Source organism: Ornithodoros turicata, chromosome 4 (assembly GCF_037126465.1).
Source record: "Ornithodoros turicata isolate Travis chromosome 4, ASM3712646v1, whole genome shotgun sequence".
Lineage (NCBI taxonomy): Eukaryota > Metazoa > Arthropoda > Arachnida > Ixodida > Argasidae > Ornithodoros > Ornithodoros turicata.
In genome coordinates this window covers 7,981,958-7,995,206 of record NC_088204.1, presented here as the reverse complement: position 1 = coordinate 7,995,206, position 13,249 = coordinate 7,981,958, and the positions used below count along the sequence as shown (strand labels likewise).

General features: G+C 43.0%; 1 protein-coding gene across 3 annotated transcripts in view; it reads right to left on the bottom strand.

The window, feature by feature from the left end:
- Positions 1–304: 304 nt before the first annotated feature.
- LOC135390906 (uncharacterized) overlaps positions 305–13,249 on the bottom strand; it is a 130,803-nt gene continuing 117,858 nt past the window's right edge. For 2 of the 3 annotated variants that reach the window (XM_064620880.1, XM_064620879.1), the window contains 7 exons: positions 12,824–13,093; positions 6,880–7,023; positions 5,993–6,123; positions 4,639–4,721; positions 4,492–4,543; positions 4,159–4,296; positions 305–3,317 (listed from right to left, as the gene is read on the bottom strand). In XM_064620880.1, coding sequence (XP_064476950.1) covers positions 3,213–3,317; positions 4,159–4,296; positions 4,492–4,543; positions 4,639–4,721; positions 5,993–6,123; positions 6,880–7,023; positions 12,824–13,093 — 923 coding nt within the window. In that variant the 3' untranslated portion in view covers positions 305–3,212. The remainder of the gene's footprint in view (positions 3,318–4,158; positions 4,297–4,491; positions 4,544–4,638; positions 4,722–5,992; positions 6,124–6,879; positions 7,024–12,823; positions 13,094–13,249) is intronic. The other variant, XM_064620881.1, reaches the window with a different exon arrangement.

Here is a 13,249-nt window from a genome sequence, read left to right as displayed (position 1 = left end):
TAGTGGACGCGTCTGAGGGGCGTCCTTCCCACCCCCGGACGAGTCCATTACGAAACGTGAACTACGTTTGGGGATTTCAGTAAATGCTCCGATTTTTCACATGCTACGAACGATTTTAACCTGTTCGAGTGAATGGGTTCTGATCAGTTTCACGCTTCTATGGGAGAACAAGGTCCTCTCGTTTTGATTTGTTTTAAATTCAGATTTAAAAAAAATGACCTACCTGTTCTGTCAGTTGCCCATGAGAAGTGCAACGATACCCAATTCAAATATACGAAGCATAAAGCACAGGCGGACAAGGAAGGAAACCAACATTTTCAATTGTTTAATTCATTGTGCAGTTGAGAAAAAAAATGTACAAACAAAACCTGCCATAGCATACACAAGTGACATATTGAGTCTCCCATTTTTCTTTTACTACAACTATAAAGCGTATACCTCCAGAATAAAAGTAGTGCTGGACTAGCTTCACATGCAAAGGTGCAGATTCATAACAATTGGAACATCATCTCTCAAACACAGGAAAGACTTCACAAGGATGACACAGAGTTCTCTTTCATGCAGGGAGCAATACAGGATCTTTCTTCTGAAGGGCTGCACAGACAGCATTATTGTGAAGTACAAAATGATAGCACATACCAAGTACCAGCAAACAAGAGAAAATGCAGTGCCAACAAGTCGTCTAAACTAAACTGAGAATACACAAAAAATATCTGCCAAAATGGGCATTAAATGACAAGACTTTCCTATATATATATATATATATATATATATAAAAAAGAAATCATGTCAGAAACGCTTCTGTTCCTGATTCTCACAAATCACTCAAATGAAAGAAGAAACAAAATGTTTGTAGGGAGGAAAAATACATGCACATCTGGAAAGTAGTTCAACAAAGAGTAAAATGTATATTCAAAGCACTCTAACTGCATTATATAATCTCCTTGGACTTTGCATCACCAACAACAGCGTCTTTGTAAAAACAGATTTTAACGTATCATTAGTAACAGCAGGACCTTCGGACGACCCTGGCTTAGAGATTTCAGAGGAAACCACTCAGGCACACTCTTATTTATATAAAAATATCACCTGTACAAGAGGATGTTAAAACAATTCGACACTCTTCAGTACGCTACCTTTGTCTTTGTCTCTGGTCTCATTCCTGTTGGTAGAATCGTAAGTGTTGGAGGTACATACCATAACGATAGAGTACCACAAGGGCTATGAAAGCTCATCATGTTTGGTGCAGTTACTCCGACACACACTCCACAGTTCTGATGAATTGTGCTTATGACGAATGACTTGGTCTATATTCCCACATGCAATAACTGGGGATCTTCAGAGACAGCATATTTCACTAAAGCTGACATTAGTTTTAGCTTCTTCCCCCCGAAACATTCTATGATGTAAAGTTAGTCACAAAAATTTCAAAAGTGCCGTTATAAAACTACACAGACTTATGATAATTGTTTTCGTGGGCTACTAGTGTCAGCTTCAATGAACATGTGTGTACTCAGGCGTAGCAGAAAGCCAAGCACATACAATAGTATTAAAAAAAAAAAAAGACCAACAGCTGCAAACATAAAAGACTAAAAAATCTATAGAACAGCTTTTTTTATATCAGTATTCTCCAGGTAATAAATAAGGCAATTATCCTATCCAGCGCATTTCATCAGTGAGGAACAGCATCAACACTTCAAATTATCCCTCACTTGGACAAATTTTACAAACTTCAATCAGAAATACTACAAGAAAACGTGTATAAAATGCATCGCTCTCTTCACAAAAAAATATTGCACGTAAAAATGCTTCAAGTTAAACATTGCACGAATAAGTGACCTAATGAAACTAGAATTAATGCTCGACGTTTCCGACCCTGTTACATGCAGGAGTACCATGAACTTTTTTTACACGACAAGGTTTTTAAAAATAGTGAGAAACTGAACACCCCCATTGTTTAAAAATATGCACAGTGTACTCTTGCTTGTCAGCCAAATTGTGGCAGGTACACCTCAAATAAATTTACAGCAGCTCCATTCTTGAAGAGAGCATCACAGAAGTTAATGAGATTCACCCCGTCCACATTGCAATGTTGTGAAAAAAAAAAAAAATTAAAAACAGATCTTCCACAATCCCAGAAACCCTGAAAAATTTGAAACTTTGAAGGCTGCAGTTCGAAGCTAAGAGGTAGAACTCATACTAATTGAGTGCAGATGAAATTGACAAAATACAATTCTGGAGAGCGTTCTTGCAAATTCTACATGCTACGTGCAAGTTAAACACTTCAACAACAATGTAATTACAGATGACTGTCATGAATGAAGTCATGCAGACTGTACACGATGATGCATGTAGACATGCATACGGGTCGCACACTCACTGCGGAGTAGCGAATATGACTCTGAGCCGGGGAGCTCAAAATCTTACAATGCTAGACTTTGGTAATTCTGTCAGTACCAACGGAGTAAACAGAAATGACAAAGCAAGACATGTGACATTAAAAACTACTAGAACGTACATGTGTGCTCGCAGAGGACAATGACATCAACATACTGCATGGCCAGCCAGCCTCAACTTTGATAAATCTAGTTCATTTACACCTCCCTCAGCTGTGCTTCAAACGTAAAATAATTACGCAAAAAAGAATGAATTTTTTATTTCCTGAGGGCAGGTCACAATTACTGAAATTAGAAACGTTCATTAGGGCCAAAAATCGTGGCTTATTTAACCAAACATTTCACGAAGTGATATGTAATAGTACATCTCCATATGATAACAATAGGAACTTACGCAAGCACTTAAAAATTCAAATGTTAAGCGACAGATTCATCTAGCACTGCGCTTAATAAAAAAACATACAATACGCAAATAAATAAATAAATAAATAAAGTAACACGTCGCTGAAAGAAGTCTCTCAACACACACAATAAAATTCACATTTGCTAAAAACACCTGTCCACAGTAGCGGGAATGTACTTCCCGTCTGCACTGGAGCACATGTTCCCACGGCATGCTGGAGGTGCAGAGGCCTTCTGCTCCCACCACATAACCAGCTTGCGTTTTGTGCGCGCGCTGGCCCGACTTCGAGCCCGCAGGTGCCTGCGGGCGGGGTGATTGTCGAGGCAAAAATCGCGTGCCTGCACGCATGAGATGGTACGCATGCCTCTCGAACGGGGGTTCTCCAAGACTTCGTCACGGTGCTAGTTGACACCTCATATTTCCTGCAGGTACTTTATCGGGCAGGGCAGTCCCTTATCCCCGAGCCCCGTCCGTACGAGCACCTTGCCATCAGCCTCATCACCCACTTGGATGACGATCTGGATATAAATGACGTGATGAGAAACGTTGCGAGTGTGAGAAATATGGCTGCTTGTGACGAGAGGTCGTTTCTTACACGAGCAACAAAGCTTAATAAAAACATAAAACAAGTTACATAGTAAAGAACACGCAAAACGTATAACAAAAATCGCTTTAAAAAATTGGAATACAAAATGTGAGCGGCTTGCGGGCTACATGAAACTGTGGGCTTTGTGTAGTCAATATATTATAATAAAAAATCATCATCCCATCGTTATCACAAATAATACAATGAACACTTCACAATGTTTCTTCCTACAGGGTACCCCCTATGGTACAGGAGTCCATTGTTGGAAACATGCTAGCTGGTACACAGAACCTCTGTCGAAAACATTATTTACATACGCCCCTGGTGGAGGTGACCGGAACTAATTCAAGACCACGTTAGAGGTCAAACAAGGTTAAACAACGTCAAACAAGGTCAAAGGATGCCAAACATGGTTTTCGAAAGAGCCGAAAATTTTCAAGGTCAAATTAAAATGGACTCATCCAGGGGTGGGAAGGACACCCCTCGGACGAGTCCATCAATGGACTCACCCGAGGACTCACCCTTTCCATGGTCCATCACACGTTTGGCAAAACAGACAAGCACTTTGGTAAACCACGAAACACATCCAAATGCAATGCACTGCTGGAAGAATTTTGAGAAACCTTTATCATTCACGCAGTCAAATCGAATTTAAAACATCAGTAGCCATGTGCCCGCGGACATTCAGCAATGTGCGCTATTGCCAAGGCATGCAGAATTATTTTACAACAAACTTAATTACGTAATATAATAACTAATAAGCAATCACTCACTTGATCCCGCAGCAACTTGACGGGCTCCTGTCCTTCAAGCACTTGGATGGTATGTAGCACTTGCAAGGCCCGCTCACCAGGATGTAGCTTTGCCACATATTTGGAAGGGAAGAAGCCAACCTTGCCCAAACACTTGCCCTGAAACCATTTTAATTACCAATTGATCATGATTGATTTTAATCATGATTGAGATTCGAAACAGGTCAACTTCAGCAGCAAATTGTTTTTCATTGATGCTGAAGGATTATTATCTGAATTATATATAAGCCGAAAGGGTATCGTCCTCTTTGCTGAAAGCTTCATCATCTAAAATTTTCGGGATGATTTCGTTACCTGCCACCAGTCGGGATCGGTTGTGTCGATAACAGTCATGGTATCTCCAGCTCTGAAAAAAAAAAAAGAATCATTTATATTACGACTGTTACGACTTGGATTTGGAAAATACGGAGACACAAAGGAAAGGATGCCAGAATGTCGTACTTGAGGTCGAGCTCGTCCTGGTGACGACTACGGAAGTTATAGAGCACTACGTAGAGGTTTGTTGGAAGAAGGCGATGCGGTTTCTAAGCAGAGAAAAGTAAGGGTGCACATTGGAGATGAAACACAAACATGAGGAGAGCAGCATTGCATCGACGTTTGCTACATCTTTTTTTTTCCCATCTACGGAGCAGATCAACCATTCATCAAATCAATTTTGCTGAATTTTTGTGACCACGTACGTTTTCTTTGCAGTTTCTATTTTGCCAATATGTAGTACTTTGCATGTTCCACAGATCACCCGCACAAAACGAGCGTTATTTTTTAAAGACCTACAATCGCTGACCGATTTTTCGGACCCAGACTTTTCGGACTCGCTTGGGGAACGGCCGCGGGTCTCATGCAGTTGATGTACAAGAATGTCAAAAATTTCGGACGCAGTGCAGCCCAGTCGCTCGATATTTCCCAACCAGCGAATCTCTCTCTTGAGGTGACTGAGAATATTGGTATCATCCGAAATTTGTATCACTAGAATCAACCTACAAAAATATTGAGGCAAGAAAATAGACAACAATCCTTCATTTTTCATTCCTCTGAGTAGAAGAGGTCTGTCATAACGCTTTTGAGTCTTCATTTCTGGCAAACTGCTTGATTCAGAAGGCCCCAGCCCCTGCTGTCCGCCGGCAAGTCGCGCGACAGCGCTGTAAAGCAAGCTTCACCTAGAGCACGCGTTCGTTAGGTGAAGCCGACTTGCGGACTTGATGACAGCGGCGCCTCTGTCCGTGCACAGTGACGAAATATCGCTTCGGGAAATAGAAGCTGATGTTATCAGGCAGAGCTGGAAGCGCGTGAGGAAAGCGTAGACAAAGCAAGAGCAAGTTTTATTTTTAAGAGAAATTTGTTTTTTCGGACTGCTCGATTAATCAGACTTTTGCGCGATCCCAACAGAGTCCAAAAAATCAGACGTCGACAGTATGCTTTCAGCGTTGTCTTTCCTTGAGTACCAAATGGCATACTTATTCTAATGTAATGCTATCGCATTAAGGAATAGGGGACAAAGCAGAAGCAGCTGTTCATTAGCACTATTTCATTATCTGTGATGTTCACAAAGCTTTTGTCACTTTACATACTTTACACACACCACTTAATAGGAAGTTGTTAACAAATGAACAAGCAAACCAGTTAAACTTTATTTCGGTGATGACAATTGGGGTGCCTCATGGCCCATGAGCCACGAAATACGCAAAAACTCGTTCAAATCGTATTAGAACCTTTGCAGCTCAACCAATGAGAGTTCCATTCCTGCTCATCCACCTTCGAAGACTGAAACACAGAAAGGCGAAGGAAATGAACTTACGGGAGAGGGACATGGAGAGGTGGAGGCACTGCTGAGGGACTTCTCATTGTCGTCCGGGAGGTCGACAGAACTCATGCGTACCGTACGTGCACTCAGAAGCTGACGCCGCCCATGAACTGGACTTTGAGGGGCTATTGAGAAAAAACAAAAACAAAAAAAGCAAACTACGTCACGATCAGTCTTTTCTTGAAAAGCAGACCAGTTAAAAAGAGGGAGTTTTTACGGCAGTGAGAAAGTGGGTGTCGTGACAGTGTGCAGGGGGCTTTGGTGAGACATTGTGGGGGTCATGCATTAATAAAAATGGACCAAGGAAGCGTAACAGACCTGTCTGTAGCCACAGACAGGTCTGGAACATGCTGGAACGGTCAAAGGAAGGAGAACGGCAGCTGGACATTATGTTCCGCACATCATCCTGCAGCTCATCATGTCATGAGTCCCGACATGACGGTATACATGAGTAAGAGGCTCTTACTGATCACGTCCGCCAACAACATACAGTACAGAAAGGTACCAGCATTGGTTTAGGTTTCAGAGAAATTCGTTGAAAAACAGCCTCTTCCAAATGAAAGGCATTCGTGACTAAGGGACTCGGTGTTTCCGCGATTCCACGAAATTTCGCAGAATTCGGAATTAGTCGCGGAATTTTTCGTTCCACGTAGAATTTCACGGAACCTCTTATTTTCAGGGGTGTGAGGATATTCCAGTCCTTGAATTCGAATCGAACATTGATCACTTGAAATACGTATTTGATTCGCAAAGTAACGCATGCTCGGCATGTTGGATGCGGATTTCGCGGATGTAAGCGCCGTGGGTGTCAGTGGGAAGGGCCCAGTACGGGTGCGGGCATAGAGAGGTGAAAAGAATGTAGAGTGAGTGTGTGTCATTACACTGGCTGTGTGAACTCCCATGGGAGGAATTGGGTTGACCTGTAAGCTGCCGCCTGCGATGTGCATGCTCCGTTGACTCGGGGCTGTCCAGGGATAAGCTCTTCATGCGCAGCGACAGCTTCTTGCGCTGCGGACTGTGTGGAGCTGCAAGGAGTGAAAGAGAGGATGGTACAGGATTCTGTTTGCGTCAGCACCACATGTTTAGGGGCGACATACAACCTACGCATTTTAACTACACCTTTTTCTTAAGACTGTACGCACTAGAAAAGTTCAACAGAAGGCTCGTATTATTCCGCTAACCATGAGGCTCGGATACAGTTAAAAGAGCATGGAAGGCAACTCTAACGTACATTTTTTTTTTTACCGCGTGACATGATATCGGGGTACCAGAATATTAGGAACTGTCACACACAAGATTTCCTGTGGGAAGAATGCATCTCCTGACAAAACTTGTTACAGAGAGCGCGTGCAGCAGCAGTCATCTCTTGCTGCTCCAAGAGAAAAAAAAGTCATGCGCCTCACTATTAAGCGGATGACGTGATGTGGTGCAGACTGGCAGCCGAGGGAGGGACCTTTTCCGACCCCCCCCCCTTCCCGTGATTGCAAGCACTCTTGCACACCACGACGATTGCATGCCGCATTGTGCGAACTCACTATTGCCAAATTTTGTGCGGTGCTTGTACACCTAATTTCTACACCTCCAGACTTTTTCTTTTTTTCACCTTTCCATGCTCCTTAAAAAAATGTAATGAAGACAAGAACGGACTACACAGCGTAGCCTTTCGTGGTAGTCATTAGTTGTAGCAGTTCGTTCTCGTCTTCGTGGTGTTCCTAGGCAGGCCTCAGTGTAACAAACAAACTCTTCTTGTAGTGGGAGACCTCGTACAAGTGTAGCATTCAAAGACTGTCACGTACACTGCATACTTACATACACTTAATTGAATGACATACAATGCAGTTTCAATGCTACGTCGTGCTACACATCAGCAGGGGTAACTCATGCTGCATGCGCGAAAGCATGGCAAAAACAGCGAGTAATTTTCACGGAACTTCTGCTTTCGAAGTAGCGGCGTTATGCTTCGAAGTGTTGTGAAAGGCACTGTAATTGAAGCCGTACTCATACAGAAGATACTTTTCAAGCTGATAGGCTAATCGTGATATGTGCAAGTTACATGCCCTGCTTGCCTGCCTGCCTGTTTTTTTTTTTTTTTTTGGTTCTCAGGCCTTGGGATAGTTGAACCTTTACAGCTTTATATAATCCTGAATAATTTACGTATCGAATACAATGCTCAGCCACCAGCCACCTCCATGATCAAATTGTGATCAGTCCCAAAGCAAATTTTGCACACTATTGTAGAAAATACTGAGCACAGGAATGGAGATACCTACTGCACTAATCACTGTCGCAGAATTAAACAGGCAGATAAATTAGGCTCAATTTATGGGCGTGCACAGGTCTTCAAGCTGTGACACCAACTAGCCCTAGCAGTCTAATCAGCTAGATGTATGCTTCATGTCGAAAGCTGTTATGATCGCAGCAGAAGATGCCAAGCCTTTGGCCTACAGCCTGTAAGTATCTCACAGTGTGGATACAGCGTAACTTCCTGCACTGCTAGTGGGACTGCATCGAGATATGCGAATGCAGTAACATCAGTACATAAGTCTAGCTGGTTCACCCTATAAGCTAAGGCATGAGCAAAGTAAAAGACATAAAATGCTGCATTAAAAAAAGGTTTAGCACACTACCTGAGACTATCTGCCTCCAGCGAGCTATGGGGAAGGGGGAAAAAAATGAGCGGATGCCATACACACGGGTTAAATGTTTGTCGTAGTACCAGCATGCTGCAGAGAACCAAGATGCACCTACGAGAACACCAAAATGAAGCAGCAGAATGCTAGCATGGAGTCTGAAGAAGAGATTGCTATGTACGCGTGGATGACTAAGCGCTAAAGACCAATGTGAAACAGAGAGATAGGTGGAAACGCGAACAATAGTAACTATGTGAAAATTAAGGCGACGTATTTAGTTATGATATGCTTAGCGATGTGATCCTTATATAATTATGAGAAAGTTATGAATGTGAAGTTGACTTCATGTTGCAAAATATTTTAAAAATACAATATGTATGCCTATATATATATATAGTTACTGCAGTGCAGTTACTTGAACACAAAATCTGTTATATATACAGGGATGGCCCTGTTCTAACATGCACAACCAATGCAGTCCCGTTTAAAAGACAGGGTGGCACAGTGTGTGCTTCGCCACACTGCTTCGCACAGAAAATGGGCCTATCCAATTTACGCCTTATTTTAGGGTGCTACTAACTGCGCTTTAAAAAAAATGCAAACAAATAAACTTAGAAAAGCACTTTCTGCTCAGCTTATGAATTAAAAAAAAAAAAAAAAAAATTTTTAGTACATGTAGTGCACAGACAGGTTCAAGTTTTTGGCATAATTACAGGCATTCAACATGCTCAAATTTACCATTGCAATCCGAGCTTTCACAGCATTATTATACAGTACCAGAACTCGATTTTGTCTAATAGTACAAGTACAAGCTATTGTAAGTACAGTAGCACCTAGTATACATGTAGCGCAGAAGAAAGCATCTACGCTCAACATCTACGGAAGCAATATATATATATATTTTAAACGTGAATACAGACAGCAACTACGAGAGCCAGGGTGAATGTGTGCCAGGTTCTTACTCAGTGGTTTTCGAGTAGAGAAGCTTGATATTAACCTACATCGTCAACAGCTTCCACCAAACCTTTGTTAACCTTAGAGCCCTTCTTGCGCCGCTGCGCTGCTCAGCGGAAGAAAAAGGAAGGAAGGGAAAGAGTGATGATCACACACATGTCAAGCACCACAACAGATACAAAAGTTGCTGCTGCTGATCAAAAGGCAGACGTCACATGTGCAGACGCACAAAAAGCACTGCTGTGTTCATCCGAATCAGGCAACAAAGAGGTAAGCATTGCAAATAGTGAAATTCTCAAACATAGATCAAATTTGTTACGAAGTAATATACAGGGTGGCCCACCAACCACGATAGAAATTCATAGTAAAAAAACGTAGGCCCCGGAGAGACATGCGGTCGAGGGATTTTTTTATGCTAATAGCTTTTGCCACATATTGGTAACATTTTTATTTCATTTCAATTGAAAAAGGTAATTTCTTGAATTGAACTCTGAAATTTCCAAAGGCAACCTAATGTTTTCTTTGCGGAAATGGGTTCCCCGTGGTCATTTTACTCAGTATAGCACATGATCCCACTTGTAATGCAATGGGAATTGCTGAAATAAATTCCCCCAAAATCCGTAAAAATGAGCCCCTTGGCTCCGGCTCTTTTTTGACGGCTCGTAGTTTGAGTGCAAATCTGCAAAGAAACGAGTTTACATTGACACGCCACACGAGGGGGGGAAAGGGTTACAAGCCTTACCCACGGAACAAACACGCACGGTGAGTGCGGGAATCAGGGCTATCTTATCAAAAATGAGGTCACCCGACGGCTTGTAACCCTTTCCCCAATGTAATCTCCTTTCTACGCAGCTTTGCATTCAAACTAAGAGGCACCGTCAAAAAAGAGGCAGAGCCAAGGGCTCATTTCCACGGATCCTCGGCAAATTTATTTCGACAATTGTTATTGCATTACAAGTGGGATTATGTGCTATACTGAGTAAAATTACCACGGGGAACCCATTTACGCAAATAAAACGTTAGGTTGCCTGGAGAAATTTCTGAGTTCAATTCAAGGAATTAACTTTGTGAATTGAAATGAAATAAAAGTGTTACAATTTGTGGCAAAAGTTACTGTCAGAAAAAAAAAAAATCCCTTGACCGCATGTCTCTCCTGGGCCTACGTGTTTTACTATGAATTTCTATCATGGGTAGTGGACCACCCTGTATACTGTACAGGGCTTCCTCTTGAGAGGATGTCTAGATATCACTCTGAACTGCTGAGGTTATACGAGGACAATGGACCATATCCATATAAGAATGGAGGAGATGCACATGCGTGCTTGCTTGCCCTCTCCCGCACTCATTGGTTAAAACAAATTGTCTTGGGTACTCAATCTGTTCACGATAGGAACCCCACTCCAATCTAGTTCCAATCCAATCTAGTTCGAACTGCATGAATTCTTTTTGGGTTCCCTTCAGTCAGCCAAGATGTCGCAAGGAGAAAGGCTCAAGCATGAGCTGCTTCCACATGCTTTGGTTTATAACCATTTTTGGTTGCAGCAAGAGATGGCACGCTACTTCTGGAGAAAATGGCCCACTGAATAGAAAGATGGGTTTATGCTGGAAATTCCCACTATTTGCACATTCCCAGGAAGTGTTTTTATTATGGGGACAAGTTCCAAGATGTTACTCACACAGCAAAAAATTAATAATGGCAAGAGCCAGTGTAAAGCTGTATTTCCTTTGCTAGTGGGACATGACATTTTTGTTAAAAAAAAAGAAAAAGAAAAGAAAAGCTAATAATGAATAACATTTCAAAATGTTAAAATTTGTTAGCATGCAGGGACAGGGACTTTCTAAGGGTGCAGTCCAGGGTAGAGCCCTGCATGGGCCCCCAACCCGGCCCTGGCCGGGCCGTTAAAATATGCCACCACCGCGGTCTGGGCCAGGCCGACAAATATGTTTCCGAGAGTCAGGCCCAGCCGGGCCACACAGCTAATTCCACACAATGGAGATGCATTAATTCATATCATCATGCGCTTGCGTCATTCCTGTGCAGATTTTGCAAAGACAAGCAAGGGATACTGCATTACGCATATGACTTGACCGCCTAGAACATCCTCAAAGCCACTTTACATTGCCCCTCGCTCCTCACGTATTTCACAATCACTTTGGCAAAGCTTAGTGAGAGGGGTAGGGACTGGGAGAAGGAGTTTGTCGGCAGCATCCTATACCTCCACAAAATCTTGACAATGTAATGATAACGCCCATATGCCCGCGTGCGTTCTGGATTTAATTTGGTCTCGTGCGGTTACGGTGTTAAACTGTCATCACGTGTATGTTTGTCTCCTCTCCTTATAAATTTACTTAAAAATTTGTTTGATAATCGCCAGAAACGCGTACGTCGCTGCTGGAAATACTAGGCCGGGATCTACTTGCCGAGTCACCGGGCCTTGCCGGGCCGGGTTCTATTTGTTTAGACGCCAGGCTCTAGGCCGTTTTTTTTTTTTTTTTGTTGTTAAAATCCTCTAATCACATTCAGCAGGCACAAAAGTAGTACTGACTAGTGCTACATCAATGAAGCCAAATTAACAGTTATGCCACAGCTTCTGGAAGTAGTTCATGGCTACAGTTAAGCTATTGCCCATCTGTGGTTTTTAGCAAGTAAGGTTTCTGGGACCTTGTTCTAGCGAAGGCCATATCAGCAACTGGAAGCAGAGGGTGGACACAACACCTATGGCTATTGTACGAGGTCGGTATGAACGAGAAAAGAAAAATGCAAAGCAGGATAGCCATGTGACGGAGATGAGACAGAAAGGTACATTGTTACATGGTAGAAGCAGGGCACGATTAATACGTTCATGACTGCACCCATAGAAATGGCGGAAAACATACGAATTTCCAGTTTTCTTCACAAATGCCAGTGCAAAGGAGAGCAGACACAACAGAATAAGCAAGATGGATGTCAAGCAAGTTAGTTAGCCCTTAAAACACATGCCAACCTAGCAGATTCATCACACTGTGAAAAAAAAAAAAAAAAATTCGCTTAACGGATTCAAGGGATCAATCGATCAGGCTGAGGGACGAGACAGAGCTCTTCTGGCACTGAAGGCAAATGATAACCTCGAGCAATGCTCCAAATTACCGGTGCTGCTACTCTGTCATTCCCACTCTTGGAGATGGTAAGAGCAAGGTTCTAGAGCACTTGCGAATAAGCTTAGAAAAAGCACTTCGAGCGAAACAGCACTTCTCGACTTACCAGACGACGAAGAATGGTGCGGATGAGAGGAAACAGTTAACATATGGGAGGAGGAGGACGATGCGGATGACGACGCATTGGAGCGCGGCCGCCGCTGCTGTAGGGATGCCATGCTGGACGCGATGCTGTCCCCTCCTCCGCGAGGACCCAGCATTCCGGGTTCCTTGTCCCCCATTCCACGACGAGAGCTGCCCAGGTCCCCTGCCTGCTTCAACAGCTGGTAGATGGGGTCCACCGCGTCTGCTCCGTTGCCGACGGTTCCGCTCAGTTCTGAAAGTTGCCCCTTTTGCTCAACACCGGCAACAGCACTCAACTGGGAGATTACCCGCGGAGCTCCCAGACAAAATGCAGTGAGCACTAAGCGAGCAAACCTGAGCGTGGCAAGAAGCCCTGCTAAGCCACAAGAGAGAGATAGCAAGTGGTATC